At 43.5% G+C, this 22,783-nt stretch overlaps 1 protein-coding gene across 24 annotated transcripts in view; it reads right to left on the bottom strand.

The window, feature by feature from the left end:
• Positions 1 to 22,783, bottom strand: part of CAMK2G (calcium/calmodulin dependent protein kinase II gamma) — a 74,924-nt gene that overhangs the window by 17,064 nt on the left and 35,077 nt on the right. For 13 of the 24 annotated variants that reach the window (XM_060174490.1, XM_016186966.2, XM_060173780.1 and 10 more), the window contains exons 11-13: positions 18,280 to 18,363; positions 18,011 to 18,053; positions 12,803 to 12,846 (exon numbers count right to left, since the gene is read on the bottom strand). In XM_060174490.1, coding sequence (XP_060030473.1) covers positions 12,803 to 12,846; positions 18,011 to 18,053; positions 18,280 to 18,363 — 171 coding nt within the window. Of the gene's footprint in view, positions 1 to 12,802; positions 12,847 to 15,349; positions 15,413 to 18,010; positions 18,054 to 18,279; positions 18,364 to 22,783 lie in introns of all 24 variants that reach the window. The other 11 variants (XM_060174121.1, XM_060173499.1, XM_060173285.1 and 8 more) reach the window with 1 other exon arrangement.

Here is a 22,783-nt window from a genome sequence, read left to right as displayed (position 1 = left end):
ATGGTCATGCTCATATAGAAAATTTCATTCCATTTTACAATTAGTGTGAAGGACAAAAATAGGAGTACTGGTGACCCAAAGTGCAATGACCATAAAGACACATACAAATTCTGGAAATATTGAAAGCATTGGTTTCTTGGCTTCAATCAGATGTGAGCAGGCTTTCTGTTCTGATGTGAAATGAGCCTAAGAATACAGACCACAATGAAAATATGACTCGGGTGGTGCAGGAGATGCAGTGGATAAAGCACTGGATTCTCAAGCAGGAGGTCCTGAGTTCAATCCCCAGCAGCACATGTACCAAAGTGATGTCTGATTCTTTCTCTCTTTTGTCTTTCTCATAAATAAAAACTTAAAAAAAAAGTAAAAAAAAAAAAAAAAAGAAAATACAACTCAGGGGCCAGGTGGTGACACATCTGGCTGAGTGCACATGTTACAATGTGTAAGGACCCAGGTGTGAACCCTGGTCCCTACCTGCAGGGGGAAAGTTTTGTGAGTGGTGAAGCAGTGCTGCAGGTGCCTGTCTCTCCTTTTCTATCACTTCCTTCCCTCTCGATTTCTGGCTGTTTCTATTCAGTAAATAAATAGAGATAAAAAGAAACAACTCAGAACATGAATAAAAGGTAATTATGATTATCTTGTTTGATAATTGCATATCCATTTAAAAATACCAAACACTTGCCTAGGAGATGCCACAGAGGCCAGAACATCTGACTTGTGAGTATGAGGTCCCGAGTTCAATAACTGGCATCATATGTGCAGTGATGCTCTAGTTCTTTTTTCTCTTATTAATAAATTTTTAAAAATCAAACAAAGATTTATTGAGGACTCCTAAGATACAAAGAATGTATCAGACAATCCTGTCCTCAAGGTGGTGGATACTTGACTTTTTCAAAATAATTAAACATTTTTTATTTATCTATTTTAATTTTTTTAAAGAATGGAGTTTTGTTTTGTTTTTTTTCCCCTAGATCACTGCTCATGGCTTATGGTGGTACACTGGTGATTGAATCTGGGTCTTTGGTGTCTCAGGTATGAAATCCTGTTTGCATTACTATTATGCTATATCCCCAGCCCCAACCATTTATTTTTGCCACCATGGTTATTGCTAGGGCTCTGTGCCTGCATGAAGGCTCTCCCACTAGTGGTGGCCCTTTTCTCTCCCTTTCTCTGTCTCTCTATTTGATAGAGGGTGAAAGAGATAGAGACAGAGAGAGAAGAAAAACACCTGCAGCGTATTTCCACTGTTTGTGAGATTTCCTCCCTGCAGGTAGGGATGGGAACCTGAACCTGGGTCTACACACACAGTAACATGTACACGACCACCTGCTCCCCAAATCTATTTATTACTGAAAGTGAGCCTGAGAGAACCAGAGCATCACTCTAGCATATGTAATGCTAAAGCTCTAACTTAGGACCCCGTGCCTCTGTGTCCAATGCTTTATCTACAGCACCACTTCCTGGGCTGCTGGCATTTGACTTCAGAACTTTTTTTTTTTAACTTCCCTTTTGTTGCCCTGGTTGTTTCATTGTTGTAGTTAATATTGTTGTCGTTGTTGTTGGATAGGACAGAGAGAAATGGAGAGAGGAGGGGGAGACAGAGGGGGGAAAGACAGACACCTGCAGACCTGCTTCACTGCCTGTGAAGCAACCCCTCAGCAGGTGGGGAGCTGGTCCTTGCACTTTGCGCCACCTGTGCTTAACCTGCTGCGCTACTGCCCGACTTCACCAGAAGACTTTTTTTTTTTTTTTTTTTTTGCAAAGTATCATACTCAAAAGATGACAAGTATTCAACAAGGGCAACAAAAGGGAATAAATAAATAAAATAAATATTTAAAAAAATTAAAAAAAAAATGACAAGTATTTAGAAGGGAAAAAATATATAAACATGTCTCTTTTACACTAGCCTTTCATATATGCTAAAACAGAATATGAGATTTTTACTTTCAAAGTTATACCCCCAAAAGAAGTTGCCTTACATTCATTTATCCATCGACCGTATCAACATTGTGAGGAAAGGCTCCTCATTTAGTTTTGTGGTCTCCTCCAATGCCTAGCAAAATGTCTTCAAGCTAGCATACAATCAATTGTCTGTGGAGTAGAACTGAGTTTACTGACTCTGGTCTCCCCCTACCCCTGGTTAAAACAGAGGGCGGGTTTCTAAATAACTAGTCCCGAATCGCATCAGTGAAAGCTCTGAAGAACAGTAAGTAGGTCCAGTGTTAGTTCTTGTGACTTTCAGAGACCTGTCAACAAGCTCTTGTTTGTATGCCACTTTCACCTGGGTCCTATAGTAGGCAGAACAATTTTAGCAGTCAGCTTCACCTCTAGGAAATCATGTTCCCAATTATTTTCCCCAAACTGTCCTGCATCAAAACATGAGATGCCCCCCCACCACCACCAGGGTTATTGCTGGGGTTTCGTGCCATTTTTTCCCCATTTATTTATTTATTTTTATTTGATGGGGGGAAGAGAGAAATTGAGAGAGGAAGGAGAGATAGAGAGGGAGAAAGACACCTGCAGACCAGCTTCAGATGCTTGTGAAGGGTCTTCTTTACAGGTGGGAAGTGGGGGCTCAAACCTGGATCTTTGCACATGTAATATATGTGCTTAGCCAGGTGCACCATGCCCAGCCCCTGAGATGGCCCTTCTTTTTTAAAAACTTTATTTATCTGACAGAGACAGCCAGAAATTAAAAGGGGGAGATAGAGGAGGAGACAGAGAGCCACTTGTAGCACTGCTGCACCACTTGTGAAGCTTTCCCCTGCTGGTGGGAACTGGGGCTTGAGCCCCTCCCCTTTCAATTTCTCTCTGTCCTATTGAATAAAGTGGAAAAAAAGGGGAAAATAGCCGATAGGAGCAGTGGATTTGTAGTGATGACACCAACCCCCACCGATAATCCTAGTGACAATAAAGGGCAGGGAGGGAAGACAGAGAGTGGAGATAAGATACCACAGCACTGCAGCTCCCTCCAATGCAGCGGGGACGAGGCTCAAATTGGAGTCTGTGTGCATAACAAAGTGAGCTATTAATATTTTGCCAGCCCCAGACCTTCCTTTTTAATGTGCAGTTCCACACGTGCAGTTCCACTTCCGTGGCCCAATTTTCACTCTACATCTTTAGAGATGGAAAGAGAAAGGGAGGGAAATAGCAAAACACTATTCCACCACCCAGTAGTACAGTTCTATTGGCACTGCCTATTGTGCTCTCAGGTGGTGCTAGGAATCGAACCCAGAGCCTCACAAACGGGAAGGCGCTTTACCTGCTGAGTCATCTCCTGGGACTCTGAATATCAGGCCACTTTTAAAAGGATTCTACGCATATTTATATTTGTATTGTAATGCCAGGGCTCCACACACGCATGATCCCATTGCTTCAGGGCTGACTTTTTATTCTTTTTATTTCAGATGGAAAAAAGAGAGAAGGAAAGGGCACCCTAGCATCGTGCCATCTTCTGTGGAGCTTCCCTGTGTGATCCACCAGGTGAGCTATGTCCCCACCCTATCACTTGTTTTCCAGTGAAATGACGGTGTGATTTACCAGGGGCACAGTGTGTAGAGCACTGAATCTGACATTCATGAGGTGCAGCCTGATTCCCAGTACTACCTATGCCAGAGTGATACTCTGCTCTTTATCATGCTAATAAAATTCTCTTTTCAACCAAAGCACTGTTAAGTTCTGGCTGATGGGAGTACCTGAATTGAACCTCAGGCCTTGGGGCCTTAGACATGAACATCTCTTGCATAACCTCTATGCTATCTACCTCCCTAGCCTCTATGACAATAAATTTAAAAAAAAAATTAACTAGGGTGAATGGTGACCCATAGAGAGCATATTTCACCATGTATAAAAAGACCCAGGTTTAGGGGTCCAGGTGGTAGTGCAGCGGGTTAAGTGCACATGGCACAAAGCACAAGGACTGCCACAAGGATCCTGGTTAGAGTCCTCAGCTTCCCACCAGCAGGGGGGTTGCTTCACAGGCAGTGAAGCAGGTCTGCAGGTGTCTATCTTTTTTTTTTTTTTAAAGATTTTATTTATTTATGAGAAAGATAGGAGGAGAGAGAAAGAACCAGACGTCACTCTGGCACTTGTGCTGCCGGGGATTGAACTCAGGACCTCATGCTTGAGAGTCCAAAGCTTTACCACTGTGCCACCTCCCGGACCACTGCAGGTATCTATCTTTCTTTCCCCCTTTCTATCCTCCTCTCTCGATTTCTATCTGTCCTATCCAACAGAAATAGCAATAATAATAATAATAACAACAACAACAACAATAAAAACAAGGGCAACAAAAGGGGAAAAAAATAGCCTCCAGGAGCAGTGGATTCATAGTGCAGGCACAGAGCCCCAGCAATAACCCTGGAGGCAAACAACAAACAAAAAACACCCAGGTTTAAGCCCCCAGACCCCATCTGCAGGGTAAGCTTCATGAGTGATGCCTCTCTCTCACCTTTTTTTTTAAAAGGCACCCTTTTGTTACCCCCCCCCTTTAAAGATTTTATTTATTTTCTAATGAGAAGTTAGGAGGAGAGAGAAAGAACCAGACATCACTCTGGCATATGTGCTGCCAGGGATCGAACTCAGGACCTTAAGCTTGAGAGTCCAAAGCTTTATTCACTGTGCCACCTCCCGGACCACTGTTGCTCTTGTTTTATTGTTGTAGTTGTTGTTGGATAGGACAGAGAGAAATGGAGAGAGGAGGGGAAGACAGAGAGGGGAGAGAAAGATAGACACCTGCAGACCTGCTTCACCGCTTGTGAAGTGACTCCCCTGCAGGTGGGGAGCCAGAGGCTTGAAACGGGATCCTTATGCCAGTCCTTGTGCTTTGCGCCACATATGTTTAACCTATTGCGCTACCGCCCAACTCCCCTCTCAGAAAAAAAATATATATCCAACAGAAATGATGGGGTTGTGCAGGTAATAAGCCCCAGCAATAATCCTAATAATCCTGATGGCAATAAATAAATACTTAACTTGGGTCCTAGCACACGGTAATGTGTGCTCTCAACTGGGTGAGCCACCACTCATCCCTTCAGTTCTCTTTCTAATCATATATTATACACTGAATAACAAACATTGTTTTTAAAACTCAAATAATGATATATTTACTGCTTTATGTACCACTTCCCCCCACTTAATATAAATATAAAACATTTCTGTCAGTACACAGTTATGAAAAGTACTGATTTTGTAATGAATTATTAAGTGGGTTTCTCATATTTATTTATTATCTTACTGGCTTTTGAGACTGTCTCCAATATTTTCATAGCTAAAGATAATGTCATGTTGAAAATTTTTGTTTTAGGTTTTCTTTTCCCCTCATATTTTGAAATATTTCTTTAGGATCAATTCCCAAAATGTTTAAATTACATATATATATATATATATATATATATATTCCCTTTTGTTGCCCTTGTTGTTAAATTATATTTTTAAAATATTTTATTTATTTTAATGAAAGAAAGATAGAAAGACAGATAGATAGACAGACTGACCAACTGTACGGCTCTGGTTTATGGTGGTGCCAGGGATTGAATCTGAGACCTCAGGCATGAAAGACTTTTTGCCTAACTATTACACTGCCTCCCAGACCCCAGCTTTAAACCTTGTCACACACACTGTGTGAGAATGGATCATTCCAATTTATATTACCATCATGAAGTTAAGAGTAAAAAAAAAAAGTGACACAATTTCAATTTGCATTTCTCAGACACTCATAAGATTAAAAATTTTCCCACATCCGTTAACCAGTTTTACTTCCTTTTAAAAAAAATATCAGTTTATCTTTGGTCATTTTATCTACTGGTTTTTAGGAGTAGGAAGTTCTATTTATTAGAGAGAGGTTCCTTTGTCTAAAAAAATTATTAACTCTTGCCACTACACTTGCTATGAATACTTTCCCAATCTGTCTCTTGGTGGTCTTTTAATTTTGGTTATTTCCTTTAAAAAAAAAAAATAGGGAGGGGCTGGGTAAAGCACACGGTTACCATGCACAAGAACCTAGGGCTGAGTCCCTGGTCTTCACCTGTAGAGGAAAAGTTTTGTGAGCAGCATGTAGGTATCTCTCTTTCTCTCTTGCTTTATTTGTCTCTAACGTAATTTAAAAAAGAAGGAAAAAAATGGCTGCTGGGAGTAGTGGGCTCATCCTGCATGCACCAAGCCCCGATGATAACCCTGGTGACATTAGAAAAAAAAAAAAAAAGCAAAATAAAAATCAAAATGTTACTGTAGGTGTCTTTTTCTCTCCTTTTATCTCCTTCCCTTTTTTTTTAAATTTATTTATTCCCTTTTGTTGCCTTTTTTTTGTTGTTGTAGTTATTACTGTTGTTGTTATTGATGTCGTCGTTGTTGGATAGGACAGAGAGAAATGGAGAGTGGAGGGGAAGACAAAGATAGACACCTGCAGACCTGCTTCATCTCCTATGAAGCGACTCCCCTGTAGGTGGGGAGCCAGGGGCTCGAACCGGGATCCTTATGCCAGTCCTTGCACTTTGCTTAACTCGCTGCGCTACCACCCGACTCCCTCTGGCTTCCCTCTTAATTTCTGTCTCTATAAAACAAAAACAAAACAAAACAAAAACCACCGGCAGCAATAGATTCACTATGCAAGTTCTGAGCCCCCGCGATAATCACAGTGGCAATTAAAAATTGAAAAAAAAAAAAAAAAAAACCTTCATAGCCCCAGAAGGGTAAATGTTAGGGGAAGATGACCAGAGGGCTCTGAACTCCAATTCCATCAGGATCCTGAGGGAGAAGAGGGGGAAAAAAAAAAAAGGAAGGACACTATAAAGTACTAGATAGTAGAAAGGAAGAAAAGGCAGGACCATAGGAAAAAATGGGTAAACATAATAAATGATTATTATAATTAAAGAAATAATAGCCAACCCTCACCTATGATCTTGGGAGAACTAACTCAGTTTCTAGTAACAGGGAATGGGAACACAGAACGCTGGAGGTGGGAAAGGTGTGGAATCGTACCCGTTATCTTATAATTTTGTAAATCAATATTAAATCACTCATAAAAAAAAAATTCTAGTGGGAGTCGGGCTGTAGTGCAGCGGGTTAAGCGCAGGTGGCGCAAAGCACAAGGACCGGCATAAGGATCCCGGTTCGAACCCCGGCTCCCCACCTGCAGGGGAGTCGCTTCACAGGCGGTGAAGCAGGTCTGCAGGTGTCTATCTTTCTCTCCTCCTCTCTGTCTTCCCCTCCCTCTCTCCATTTCTCTCTGTCCTATCCAACAACAATAATAACTACAACAATAAAACAACAAGGGCAACAAAAGGGAATAAATAAAAATAAATATATAAAAAAAAATTCTAGTGTTGGGAGACAGTTCATCTAGTAGAGCACACATTATTTTTCCCTTTGTCACTACTGGGGCTTCACCCCTCTGAGTCAATGTTTTTCAGAGAGAGAAAGAAGGAAAGACACCACCTGCACCACCGTAAGCCAGAGCTGAGCAGTGCTCTGGCAAAAAAACAAACAAACAAACAAACAAAAAACAGAAAAAAAACACTCCAGCACTGAAGCTTCCTATCATGTGATGGGGGCCTGGCTTGAACCTGAGATGTGCACATGATAAAGTAGGCGCACAATCCGGGTGAGCTGTTTTGTTGGTCTGAGCACATACTTTATCATGTGTGAGGATCCAGGTTCAAATCCCTGGCAGCATATGGAAGCAGCAGCACAGAGGGGAGCTCTATAAACACTGGAGTGGTGCTGTGGTATCTCTCTTTTTCTCTTGGTTTCTTCTCTCTGTCTCCATCTGAAATTAAAAGGAAAAAAATAGTCTGTTTGGAACACTGGAATTATACAGGTGTGGATCTCCAGGGGGCAAACAAAAATTCTATGCTGTTTGTTTCATAGAATTTCACATGGCAGAGAAAAAAGCCTGCGTGTCACTCTAATACTTGTGGCACTGGGGATCGAACAAGGAGCCCTGGGCTTTCAGGTCCTCACCTCTATGAGCTGAGCTATCTTCCCAACCTCATTTCCTTCTGAAATATTTGCATCTTAGTCTCTGGTCTTAACTTCTATAGTAAACAGCTTTCTTCCCCTCCCTCCACATGCACAAAATTCATTTACTGAATGCATAAGGTCAGACACTGGGGTGGACTTACCCATGTTTCCAGTTATTTATATTTATTATTATTTTTTTTTACTAGAGCACTGCTTGGCCCTGGCTTATGCTGGTGCAAGACTTTTGCTTTTTAGGCATACTACCAACCCACTGCTCCTGGAGGCTGTTTTTTCCCTTTTGTTGCCCTTGCTGTTTATTGTTGTTGCTACTGCTATCACTGTTGGATAGGACAGAGAGAAATAGAGAGGAGGGGAAGACAAAGAGGGGGAGAGAAAGACAGACACCTGCAGACCTGTTTTACCGCTTGTGAAGTCACCCCCCTGCGGGGGGGGGGGGCTGGGGGCTTGAACCAGGATCCTTGTGGTGGTCCTTGTGCTTTGCACCATGTGTGCTTAACCCGCTGCGTTACCACCCGGGTCCGCTGTTGTTTTTTCACCAGAGTACCACACAGCTCTGGCTGTTGCTGGTGCTAAGGATACATGCAAAGAGTCCCAGATTGAGCTACTACCGTGCTATCTTCAAGGCCCCCACGGGTTCCCACTTAAAGCAGTTTATCTCATGCTTCTGTTTGCTCAGTCCTCATTCTTGTCAGTATTGCCGGAATGCCCAACATTGTTCTCCCCCACCTCTTCATTCTTTCTCCATTTCTTTTCTTGATTTCTTCTTCCTCCAGCCCCCTGAATAACAAGATAACCTAGATATATTGCCTCTGCCAAGCTTTTAAACCTGTGTGTACTTTAGGTTAAAACAGGAGAAGGGAAATGTTAAAATTCAGATTCTGTCTCCTAGTCAAGTCTTCTTGAATCGGAATTCCAGGTTGGATCCTATAATCTGTATATTTTTAGAATTACATGATTGTGTCAGGTACATCACTGGAGTCAACATCTAGAAAGGTCTGCTAGAGATCTGTCTCCTAATGGTTCCTTCACCCATCCTCTCACTACCATTCAGTCATCACTGCTTATTGACTTCTGTGTAACCATTCTCCCCTTCAACTATACAGAAACTACTAAAGTCCCCAGAATCATATTATTCCAAACTTGTTTATCTTCAAATGTGCTGTTCTCTGCCTGGAATAGCCTTCTCTTCTCCTTTTCCCCTGCCTTTCTCTTCCTTAAGCTGCTCTACCCCCCCCCCCCCAAATCCAATTAGCCCATTCAAATTCATTCAATGGTCACTATCTTCAGGTACATTTCCTGTTCTGGTTCAGATAATGGCTTCTCTGCTCCCCAGTACACACTGGGCTAGTGGTTTCCTTGTCTCTTTCCTACTTTGAACACTTAGGTGGTGGATTATTGCTGCTTTCCCAGCTCCAGAGGCACAGAAATGAGTGAGTGAGCAGTCGAGTACGTATGATTCACTCATGCAAGTCCCTGCATATCTGTATGTCCAGCAGTAACACTCTCCTTGGGTTACACTATGTTCATCCCAGCACCATGAAATGACATTCCACCTACATTTCTTTTTCTTTTTTACTTGATTTCTTTTATTGGATAGAGACAGCCAGGAATTGAGAGAAAGGGCTTGATAAAGAGGGAGATAGAGAGATACCTGCAGCACTGCTTTACCACTTGAAAAGCTTTCCCTGTGCAGGTGGGGACCGGGGGCTTGAACCTGGGTCCTTGTGCATTGATTGTAATATGTGCACTCAACCAGGTGCGCCACACTTGGCCCCCTCCACCTGCATTTCCAGCTCAGGGCAGTTAAAACAAAACTCTTCCCACCAGAACAGGTATCTTACCACAAGCACTATTTCTAGCATTGGCACCACCAATTCTTTCAACATTCAAGCAGCTTTGAAATTTTCTTTGATGGACTCATTTTAAATCCTGTAACATTCACTGTTAACTTCTTTTCCCCTACTTCTTATCAGAAAATGTATCTATTTAAAGCTCAATACCCATATATATAGCTGGGCAATACCTATTCTGATTGATTAGTACATGTGTTCTTCTGATGGTTAGATATTTTGTCTATTACCCCTTTTAATTTCTTTCTTTCTCTCTTTCTTTCACCTTCAGGGTTATTGCTGGGGTTCGGTGCCTGTACTATGATTCCGCTGCTCCTGGAGGCTATTTTTTCCCATTTTGTTGCCCCTGTTGTTTATGATTGTTATCGCTGTCATTGTTGGATAGGACAGAGAGAAATTGAGAGAGAAAGGGAAGACAAAGAGGAGGAGAGAAAGATAGACACCTGCAGACCTGCTTCACCGCCTGTGAAGTGGCCCCCCCATGCAGGTGGGGAGCCAGGGGCTCAAACCAGGATCCCTACGCTGATCTTTGTGCTTCACATCATGTGCACTTAACCTGCTGCAGTACTGCCCAGCGCCCCCCTTTTAATTTTTTTTTTCTTCCTTTCTCTCTCTTAATTTGATCAGAAAAATTGAGAGGGATGAGGGGAGAGGGGAAGGGAGGGAGGGCACGTGTGTGAGAGAAAGACACATCTGCAACACTGCTTCACCACTTGGGAAACGCTCCCCTCCTCCCCAGGCCTGAACTTAGGTTCTTGTGCATGGTAACATGTGTGCTCAACCAGGTACACTACTACCTAGCCCTGGCCCCCTTTCAATTTCTAATCACCTTCTATTTACACCCAGATTATAACAAATTGAGATAAAACATTACCACACCTGTGTCTAGTTTCCGCCTCGTCTATTTGCCCTTATGCATTAGCCAAATCCTATGAAAATAATCCTCTTACTGTAGCTTCCCTGTTCAGTGGCCTACAGTATTTGCCATGATTAAAACTTCGCTCCGTAGATAATCTTCAATTCTTCTGCCTTACCAGACCAATTCAGTTAATTCAGCCACCTTTTGGACATACATCTCATGATTCAGTTAAGCAGAAAAAGATCAACGTGGTATAACAGAAGCCATACAAATATTTAAAAATACTTAAGCTATAACGGTAACACATTTTTATTTTAAAGAATACATGTGCACCAAATAAAAAATGAAAGGTGTTATCTCTACCCGTCCTCACCCCTAGCCTCAGTCTTTAGAGCCGATCACTAACTTGGTTCTAATCTTCCTACCTCCTTTAAGCTTTCTCCAATACCCTTCTTCTCCTTTTTCCCCTAGAAGCTTCTTGATCCAGTACCATATACTGATTGTACATGGCCAGTGCTGGTAGAGTTTGGTATCATATGCCATTCAGTGTGTCCATCTTCCTCCTCAATCAGTCTTGCAACTTCCTAATTTATGATGAGAATTACATCACCTTAGACCTCTTGTATGCACTTAGCGCTGAGTGAGTGCAGTCCTGGGCCTTTGATAGGTACAGTAGTCCCCTTATCCATGGTTTCATTTCCCAAAGATTTTAGTTATCCAAAGTCAACCACAGTCCGAAACTATTACGTACAATAAGATATTTTGAGTAAGAGAGACCACATTCATGTTTTCATGATATAACTGTTCTATCACTAGTTATGTTATTTCTGTCTCTTATTGTGCCTATTTTATAAGTTAAACTTTATCACTGGTAAGTATGTGTAGGAAAAACACAGTATATATATATATATATAGCATTTGGTACTATCTCTGATCTCAAACATCACTTGAGGTCTTAAAATGGCATGGGTGAGAGGGAACTACTGTACTTACTACTTTGTAAAGACTGAGTCTAACTTCTCCCCCAGACATCAATATGTGAAATCTCTTTCCAACTAAATTTGTTCTCCTTTTCCTAACTTGGATCCACCCAGCTAGCTGTGTCCTTATAAAGGGGAGGTGGGGGAAAGGGGTGTCATTCACCCCCAGTGCCATGTCAGCAGGTGTGCGTGGGGTTCAAGTTCCCCTCCCTGGGGGCAGAGGTACACAGAAGCAGGCATGCAGAGAATGAGAGAAAGAAGAAGGGATAGAGGAAAGAACTGGGACACCAGTGTATATCACAACTAGGGACAGAAGATCCTGGGGAAAGACCTAATTTAAACTTTTGTTGGGAGTTTTAAAGGTTTTATAGTTTGACATTACCTAGGGTATAAAATGGTAGTATTGACTCCCATCCAGTGCCCCAGCCTCAGGAACCTTTCTACCCACAAACATCTACAGAACACCTAGGGCCCTCTGAGGGCCCCCAGTCCTCTATCCTCTACATTGGACAGACAGCCACTTCCATTAGTGTTTCCTGCAGGTCCCTGTTCCCATCTCTTTTCCTTATTTTCCAGAAAAAGCTGGTTTACCAGCTGGGAATGAGCTGTGTTACATCACAGTCCTTGCCTGTTTCTCAAGAGCCTACACCTGGAGAAAATTTAAGACACTTTCACTCAGAGGTATCTATGTTGGGTTCTAGAAGTGCTTCAGAGATAAGGAAAAAGACATTAAGGACTTTAGCTTCAGGTTTCATACCCTGTGCCCTGAGTTAAACAGGCAAACTGCTTAAAAAAGAAATATTAACAAAATAACCTAGACAGTCCAGACAGTCAAGCCCTATAGATAAAGTCCTTATTTGGAGGTCAGGCTCAGAAACTGGCTCTAGAACACTATAATTTGGATCACTTCCTTCAAGTCTCTCTAACCAGTCGAGGGTTAGGAAAAACACAGCTCTTTTCTGTCCTCTCAGGCCAGTGGAACCTGCTGTTCTGAGCACAACATTTTATGGTTTAAAGCAGAAAAGCAAGGACAGGAAGGTTCCTAGGGGAAGGGGGGACAAAATGCCAAGAATTCCCCATTGTGGCTAGTGGGAGAGAAAGAGAGTCTGGGCTAGAGGCATGGAGATACCTACCTTGACACCACCATCAGACTTCTTATTCAATAGGCTCTTGGCAGCTGTGGAAACAAAAAGGAAAATCAAGTCTCCTGCACTGAACCCTCTTTCCAATACGAAGTCTGGCAGCTGCATCTGCAAGAGACTGCTGTGTCTGAAACCCTTGGGGAAAGGTCCCTCCTCATAGCCCCAAAGCAAGAAGGACATCTCAAGCAGTGTCAGACCCTCAAGTGGCACCCCAGGACCTCTTCCTCCGTGGAAGAGGGCTCAGCAGACACGGACACACTGTGCTTAGAAGGAGAAACCACGTTCAGTACTGGAGCTGCCTAGGGCACTGGGAACTCTGCCTTCAACAGCTTCCACCCAGGCCTGGCAGCAGAGTGCCAGGGTGAAAGGTGAGGCCTTCAGATCCCTAGATGCCACAGAGATCCATAGGATGGCCAAGCTGGAAGGATGCAAGACATCTCCTGGGTGTTCTCAAGAAACAAGAATGTCACAATTCACGAAGGAGACCAGACATGAATACAGACACACAGACACAGAGACCAGGACCACCCACAGGAGGTTTTGCCAGGGGATTGAAGCCTTGACTGGGCATTTCCTCTCCAGGCTTAGAGGGTTCTATCTGCCAACCTTTCCTCAAAGCCCACTTTCTAGACCCACTGTGAAGACAGGACTAGGCAAAATAATGAGATATTAAGTGGATTCTAGCCAAGCACAGGGTGATGCTCAAGGCTGAAGAACTTAGTGCAGGAAGGCTGGTGATGCCTGCTGGCGGCAAAGGCTACAAGAAGGTAGCAGACAGCATATGGGAGAGTTTGGGAGGCAGAGGGTGGCGGAATCAGTCTGTCTGATATGCTCAGACTTCACTGGGTTTCCATCTTGGTTCCACCACTTGCGAGGTATGTGATCTTGAGTGAGTTACTTCAATTCTCTCTTTATTTTCCTCTCAATTATGTAATTTATTTCTTTATTGGATAGAGACAGAAAGAAATCCAGAGGGAAGGGAAGATAGGGAGAGAGACAGAGATACCTGCAGCACTGCGGGGGCCAGGGGCTTGAACCTGGGTCCTTGTGTATCTTAACTTATGCACTCAACCAGGTGCACCACTGCTAGGACCCCAAATTCTCTGAACTTAAGTTTAACTGTCAAAAAAATGGGATTAAAACAGGGCCCATGTCACTGAATAGTGGTGGGGTTCCAATGGGACACACAAGAAGCACTAAGCACTGTGTTTAGCACATAGCAAGTACTCAGTAAATACTAACTGTAGTCACTGCTGCTGTCATTATTCCACTCGGCCAGTCCTACCCATGTTGGGTCCCGTCTCTCTCCAGTGAGAACTGGGGTCCTTCCATCACAACCCCGAAAAACTACTGTCTTATCTCCTCCGGTCATGCTGGGATGATTTAAAATTCTTCTTCTTCCTCTTCTTCTCCTTCTTCCTACTCTTCTTCTTCTCCTCCTTCTCCTTTTTTCCCCAAATGTGTTCACCTGACTGTATTAAGTGTTTACAACAAATTGGAGTTCTCAACTCGAGTTGCCTAATAGAATTACTTGGGAAACTTTAACATATATATATATGTGTGTGTGTTACTACTCAGTAACATATATATATATATATATATATATATATATATATATACACACATATATGTTATAGATACTCGGTACCCTACTACTCAGTAACATATATATATACATATATATGTTATAGATACTCAGTACCCTATTACTCAGTGAGTGCCTTAGGGGTTCTGATTTTATTTGTCTGGTGTGTTGTCCCAGCATTAAGATTACTAGTTGTCCTGTACAGGCAGGGTTGAGAATCTTCAAATATGTATGATTTTATTTATTTATTTTTACCAGTTCTGCTCAGTTCTGGTTTATGGTGGTGCTGGGGATTGAACCTTGGGTTGTTGCATAACCACTATGCTATCTCCCTGGCCCCATATATAATCTCTTAATCATCATCATGCTACTTTCTAGCCCCATCAGAGAGATGAGGATACTAGAACTGGGAGAGCTGATGTAACTTGCTCAGGATGATGCAGGTCTAGGAGCCAAACTCAGGGATGCTTGTGTTCAGAGCTTCTGTACCATACAGCTTTTCAGATCAGAAGGCCTACAAATACCTGACTTAACAGTTTTGAGTGGTGTGACTTTCTCTGTGGGGCATCCAATAGTGCTATTGAAGCCTACTAGCAGCACTGGGCAGCTTGAGGCCATACCCAGGGCTGTCTCTAGGGGCCAGTGTCAGCCCAGGCCCTCATAGGCAGATCAAGTTGTGGGGCTATGTGGAATAAAACTTCCTACTGCCCAGCTCCACGTCCCCAGGCTATTGCCTCCTGAGAATTGGCAAGCGCCCAGCATGCATGGCTGGTTAGGGGCTCCATAACACCAATGCGCTCGCAGATGCCAAGTCAGGTGGTTGGTCCGGCATGCCCATCTCAACCCACAAGCATAGGACCTGCTTCCCTGGTGAGTGGGCCTAGCATGCTGGCCCTCCTGGTGGGGTGGCAGGGAGCCAAGGCAGGCGGTCAGGGAGGACTCATGCCACGTACCTTGCCCGGCCAGGCCGGCGGCGCTCGCGGCAGGCGAGGCGGGGGCGGAGCTCTGCCTGCCAACTGAGGGGATACAGTCTCTCAGTGCACAGAGCTGCCGCAAAGCCACAGGGGCCAGTCAGCAGCGAGCATGCCCCAGCAAGAGGCGCGGGAACCCGCTGACTGCCCACGCACAGCAAGGCCCAGGTGGCGTGGCCAAACCAGCCGAGCTGGGGAGAGCAAAGGCGCCGGGGGGCAGGCTGATGAGCAGGTGCAGCCAGCCCTACAGCAGTCTGGGGACCTGAGAAGACTGGGCTAGGATAGAGCATATGGAATACCATGGCTCTGCTTGGTGGAAATGGCTTCAGAACCTGTTCCCTGACTTCCTCGGTGAGAAACTACAGGCGATGAGCCTAACTCGGTGAAAAAGCAGGATCCTTTTAAGGAAGTATAGCCCAATTTAAAACTCTGAGGAAATTAACCCTTACTTTCAGGCCTTCCCGTCTCCCAACTAGGGGATCTACATGAGGACAGAGCAGAGCTCTGAGCACAGGGCACACTTTTCTTTTCTTTTCTTTTCTTTTGGCTGTGCTCCAAAAAGAGACTCTGACACTTGGGGCCAAGGCAAGGATCATGACCTTCATGGCACTTGTGTAGCTAAGTTCTCTGATGCTCCACGTCCTTTCACATGCCCCAGTTCTTCAGAGACACAGGGTACTTTCCCTTTTCAAGGCTAGTAGCCAGGCAGAGTAGCTTTCCTCAGCCTGTATTTAACCTTGTTTTGAAGGTGACAATGCCCAAGAAACAAGTCACCAGAAAGAAAACAGAGACTGCTGAAGTGATCCCTTTAGAAGCTCTGATATCACCACTAGTAAACTTGCTGGAACCCAATGTTCAATTATCCCTCTGATTTGAGGTCAACTCAGAAAACAGCCTAGTTTGTTCCTAAAGAAAAGGTACCTTTCCTTTTTGGTGACATCTGTAGAAACCTCTTTCTGTAGATACTTCTATAAGCAGATTCTGTCCTCATCTGTCCTAGAGTCAGGGTGAAAGTGGTCATCCTGGAATGCTTGCAACTTTCCCCCAACCCTTGGGTCTCTTCTGATCCAGGGTAAAGTGAGCTCAAAGACCAGATGGGGTCTCAGCAATAGAGGAGGCTCTTTAGGGAAACAGAGTATGCCCTAATGGTGGGACCGATTTCCTGAAACTAGGATGCCATTTTCACAGACTAATCTGGAGGGGGCAGTGATGGAGGTTTGGTGTTGAATGGTGTTTAATAGACTGAGGCCATGGGACAAGGCATGTGCTACATGTCCCAGCCTAAAAAAGAGAAGCAGGAGATTGCCTACATGTTTCTTCCACTTGGAGAATAAAGCACAGAAACGCCTTTGAGTGTCTTCTAGAAAGGGTCTCAATGGATAAAGCAGAAGTCTCACGTAATTAGTAGATAGAAACACAATATGGGACTTGAGCTCCATATGTGTTAGAAGCAGTCAAATTATGCCCTTCCACCCACATTTCTAAAAGGCAAATCCAGAACCACAATCTTTTCCTCATGAGTATCCACAATGTAAGAATGAGTCCCGAACCAGGGTTACAGGGGATGGGCCAGAATGAGACAGTCTCCTGGCTCACCCTGCAGTTCTGACCCTCCTTGGAGAGCCCTGTGGTTCTCACTTAGACTAGAGCTCATGAAGTCCATAGGTCTTTTCTCTCAGGCATGTTCAGAGCCCCCAAGTACCTGGAACCATCACAGACAAGCCTGTCAAGACTCGAGCTCAAGGGTGTAGTCACCTATTTAAGCACTCCTGCATAAGTCCCTCTCTATGGCAGTGTGAAAAGAAAGCAAGGGAGGGAATCTTGTTAGGAGAATGAGAGAAAGTGGGTTTTGAACCAAACAGTAGGATTAGAGGTTAGGGGAAAGGAAGGCCAGGGGAAAAGGCAAGCTGGGAAGAAACCTTTCTGTCTTATTTCAACCTTGACATTAATATTCTCCTCACAGAAAAGTCACCATGCTTCCCAATTGAGGGCAAACAATGATGGAGGTGAGGGGGATGAGTGGGGGGAAGTGGAGTGTCTTGCATCTTAAAAAGAAATGTCAAGAGTGATTTACAATTCACTGGCTCCAACGCTCCCAATTCCTTAAGCAAATTCCTTTCTGTTCATCCTGCTGGTCTCTATTTCTTAATTTTTGCAGTTTAACATCACAGAAATTATTTTAGGCACAGTTACTATAAAAGGTTTAAACATCTGGAGTAATTTTTGTTAGTCAACTCTACTCAGACACAGTAAAGAACAGCCCAGTCAGCAAACTTAACAGCAGCAAGAGAGAAAAGTGAAAAGATTCACTACACCTCATCCCTTTCTTTCCCCAGCAATACCCCTGAGACTGGCTAAAGCTTTAAAGTGCTGAGAATCTTCAGAGAATTAAGGAGTCCAGTGGGAGGCTGGGCATCCTATTCCTTGGGAGGTTCTAGGGAATAGAATTCATAAATGTGAACCCCAGCAAAGCCTCTCCACCCCCTCAATCTCAGGTTACAGAAACCAGCAGCAGTAGCCCCTCAAAACGACATCCTTATCATGGTCAAGGTGCTACCTGAAACATCCAGTGCTGGGATGGCAGTGCCTCATTCTGACTCACTCACCTCAGTGAAATTAAAGTGCACACGTGGGAAAACATACCTGAAAAATTCCTGGAGACGAGCATGGTCGTGAGGATGGCACCCTGGGGAGAAAAAGGGGTCCTGTGAATGCTACTGGACTCTAGGAAGCAAAGCCTGGCCTCAGTTCGGTAGAAGACTGCTACTAGCTAGAAGCCCCAAGACATCAGGTCTCTGGGGTTCTCTAACATGTGTTCAGTCTACGTAACTCTCACAGTCAGAAAGAGAGCTCCTTCTGTGATGGGGCTGGATACGCACTGTCAAAAGGTATGATTTCAGGACAAGACTCACCTTCAGTTTTCTCCGGGCATTGAACTTGCGTAAGCACTCTACAGTTTCTTGACGATGCATCATGGATGCCACTGTGGACCGTTGCTGGAAACCAAACAGACAGGCTTGTGAGCTCACTCTCGTCACATCCTCTGTCCCTTACCATCACTGGCCTTGCACTCAATTACCCCACAGTTGCTCTGATGGTAAAATGAGGTCATAGATTTGAAAATGCTCTTAGAATAAAAGCACTACCCAAAACTCAAGGTTATGTGAGGACTGAATCTTTCATCTGAAGATGAAAACACCACCAATAATTGATGCCAGATGAGGGAGCCTGAGAGAGCACTCTAATCTTCCTTGGGAAAACAGAAGCTAGGAAGCGGGAGCATATCCTGTAAGTGTGATCTTCATACAGATACTCCTTCAGCAAGTCTTTCCTGAGCACCTATTATACTCCCGATTCTGAGTACTGAAAGAACATGCAGAGAACCTGTTCTCTACAGACAATGTTCATTCCCCTCAAGAGCTTGTCTTAACATATCCCAAGATCCTAAAGGAAACTGTAAGCTGAGAGGCTAAAGATCTTTACCTTGAAGCATCAGTTCTTTTAATCATTTTAGATGAGAATTTTTTCTTCAGTGCATCATTACTACTACTTTCCTTCTCCCTTAAACACTAGACGTGCCGTGCAATTTTCTGAGTCAGTGTCGTCAATACATGCATCACGATACAGTTAAGCCCCCAGGGGCTTCTGAAATATCTACGATGGAGGGTGGGGTCAGTAAAGTGACCTCCAGAACAGAGTATTTCTCCAGCTCTTGAGTGCCCATTTTAAACTGGTCACTCTCTTACTATTGTTGCTTTCTTAATTAACCTACTAGAAAAAATAAATCCCTGGGACAGTCATCTGCAGAATGAAACTACCATGGAAGTTTTTGTTCTCAGTCCTGATTCCTTTAAACACTAAACACTCTTACTGAAGCTGGAATTAAAATTAAATCAGCATACAGCAGTCAGCTGAGGTAAAGAACAAACACCTCATCACAGACCCCTGCAAGCATCAACCCGGCTTTGACCTAGCACGTTATGATTGGGCCCTCCTCAATCGCTATCGAACAGGCCATGGCCGGTGCGCCGCTATGTTCCATCGCTGGGGAGCCAGAGACGACCCGAACTGCCCCTGCGGCTCCAGACAGACTATGACCCACATAGTCAACGACTGCCACCTCTCCAGATTCAAAGGAGGTCTCGAAACTTTACATCGGGCTCAACCTGACGCTGTTGACTGGCTACGGAAGAAGGGCAAATGCTAGAAGAAGCATAGAAACAATGCCATGTATCTGTACAGCTTCATCTGGTCTTATACCTCTAATGGCTTCCTGAATTTTATGCCCCTAACATGACCAAGACCACATGATAGTTGTCTTTCACCTCTTTACTTGATATATTCACCTCCAATTCTCATTTTGCTCCAAATGATACACTCTTATCTTTTTATTGCAGAGTAGTGTGCCATTGTGTATATACATCCCACAACGTTCTTATCCACTCATTTGTCATTGAGCGTTTAGGTTATTTCACACTTCAGCCGATGTGAATAAAGCAGCCGCTCACATAAAGGGGCATACATCTCTGGCTTTGTGCTCCTATATCCGTTGAGTGAGTCTATTCCTAGGAATTGGCTGGGTCACAGGGCAATTCCATGTTTATTTAAGTATTCTCCAAACTGGTTTTCATAGAGGCTGTACCAGTTTGCAGTCTCACCTACAGTGCAGCGAAGTTCCTGTCTCTCCACATCCTTGCCAATAATCGCTATTTCTTGTATTGTTGATGCGAGTCATCCACACAGGTGTCCGGTGGCATCACATTGTGGTCTGTATTGGACTTTCTTTAGTATGTGGAACTTTTCTTTTGTATGTGGAACATTTTTCCTAGGTTTGTGGGCCATTTGGACTTTGTTTTGTTTTGTTTTGACCAGAGTGCTTATGGTGGTGCAGGAATTGAACCTGGGACTTTGGGGCCTCAGGCACAAGAGTCTGCATAATTTATTATGCTATCGACTCCCCATCCCACATCCTCAATGTCTTCTTTACAGAATTGTCTGTTCAGATCTTTTACCCATTTTAACACTGTGTTGTTTTGTTGATGTGTTCCTTCTTCATAAAAAAATTTTGGGGAGGTCTGTCTCTCCCTCTCTGTCATCCCTTTCCTCTCAATTTCTGGCTATCTCTATCTAATAAATAAATTTAAAAAAAATTTAGGGGGAGTCGGGCGGTAGGTAGCACAGCGGGTTAAGTGCACGTGGTGCAAAGCGCAAGACCGGCATAAGGATCCCATTTCCAACCTCCGGCTCCCCACCTGCAGGGGAGTCACTTCACAGGCAGTGAAGCATGTCTGCAGATGTCTATCTTTCTCTCCGCCTCTTTGTCTTCCCCTCCTCTCTCCCATCTCTCTGTCCTATCTAACAATGACGACATCAATAACAACAACAATAATAATGACAACAATGAAAAATGGACAAGGGCAATGAGACGGAAAATAAATATATATAAAAAAACTAAAAAAATTTTTTAAAAAAAATATAAATCCCTTGTCAGATGTGTGGTGTGCAAATACCACTTCCCAGTTGTTTCCTTTTTATCTATGGGGCAATTTTTTTTGATGCACAGAAACTTTTCAATCTGATGTAGTCCCATGTGCTTATTCTTTCTTTAATTTCCAAGGACAATGGGGATGAATCACCAAATACATCTTTGATGTAAAGGTCCTGCAGTGTTCTCCCTATGTTTTCTACGTATTTTATAGTTTCAAGTCCAATATCTAGCTTTTCTTTATTTTTTAAATCTCTACTGGATAGAAACAGCCAGAGGGAAGGAGATGACAGTGAGGCAGAGAGACAGACAAACCTGCAGCACAGCTTCACCACTCACAAAGCTTTCCCCCTGCAGATAGAAATGGGGGTTGGGGGGCGGTGGTGCAGAGGGTTAAGCACACGTGGCACAAAGTGGAAGGATTGGTGGAAGGATCCCGGTTTGAGCCCCGACTCCCCACCTGCAGGGGAGTCGCTTCACAGGTGGTGAAGCAGGTCTGCAGGTGTCTGTCTTTCTCTCCCCCCATCTTCCCCTCCTCTCTCCATTTCTCTCTGTCCTATCCAACAATGAATGACATCAACAATAACAATAATAACCACAATAAAGCTACAACAACAAGGGCAACAAAAAAAGGGGGAAAAATGGTCTCCAGGAGCAGTGGATTCATGGTGCAGGCACTGAGCCCCAGCAATAACCCTGGAGGCAAGAAAGAAAGAAAGAAAGAAAGAAAGAAAGAAAGAAAGAAAGAAAGAAAGAAAGAAAGAAACAAACGGGGGGGGGGTTCCTAACCTGGGTCCTTGCATATTGTAAAATGTTCATTCTACCAGATGAGTCACCACCCGGCCCCCAGTATCTAGGTCTTTAACCCATCTGGAACTTATTTTGGTACATGGTGTTAACTGACGGGCTAGTTTCATTCCTCTGCAAATGACTGTCTAGGGGATTTACTTTACTAATGTAGTAGCTAAGAAAGCAACCATAGTAAGAAAGCAACCAATTTAAAATGGGCGCTCAAGAGCTGAAGAAATATTCTGTTCTGGAGGTTATTCTGTCAACCCCAGCCTTCATCACCTTTCAGTAGCCCCTGAGGGCATTACTGTATTACAATAATTATGCATTTTTCTTCCTTTTTCTAGTCTATATATTTTTTTACTTTATTTTACTTGATAAAGACAGAGAAATTGGGATATGGGTGGAAACAGAGACAGAAAGAAACCCACAGCATTTGTGCAGCTTCCCCCCCGCAGGTGGGGACCAGGGTTTGAATCTGGGTTGTCGCACATGCTAACACACTTAACCAGATGTGCCACCACTCAATTCCATATATATGGGAATGTGGGAAACAGACCTGGGAAAGGGTCTGTCTGCATAACATTATGCTACTGCCCCACCCATACACACACATATATGGAATATATATATATATATATATATATATATATATATATATATATACACACACACACACACACAACTTTTTTTTTTCCTTTTAATGAGAGAGAATTGCTCTACCATTTATGATGTTCTACTTATTTTGTCTATCTTGTTTATGTGGTAACAGGGTTGGAAACCTGGGTCTCATGCATAAAAGGTATATACTCAGGCTGGGGTGACAGCATAAAGGTTATGCAAAAGAGGTCTCAGGCTCTAAGGCCCTGGGTTCAATCCCCAACACTACCATAAGCCACAGGTGAGTGGTACTCTGGTTCCTCTCCACTCTCTCTCTGTATGTCTCGTTCATTAAAATAAACTATATAATAAAAAGGAAAAGTATGTACTTTACTACTTAGTTATTTACTCCCTGGCCTCTTCAATTCCATTTTCTATAGTTTCCAAAGTGATCTTTCTTTTTTAATGTGGTACTATGGAATAAAACAAGGCTTCACAATCACAATGCATTGCAATCCTGAACTGCTACCATTTCCCAAGTT

The sequence above is a fragment of the Erinaceus europaeus genome, chromosome 1, assembly GCF_950295315.1.
Source record: "Erinaceus europaeus chromosome 1, mEriEur2.1, whole genome shotgun sequence".
NCBI classification, from domain to species: domain Eukaryota; kingdom Metazoa; phylum Chordata; class Mammalia; order Eulipotyphla; family Erinaceidae; genus Erinaceus; species Erinaceus europaeus.
Note: the sequence above shows the minus strand (reverse complement) of the source record. Positions and strands in the feature narration are given on the sequence as shown.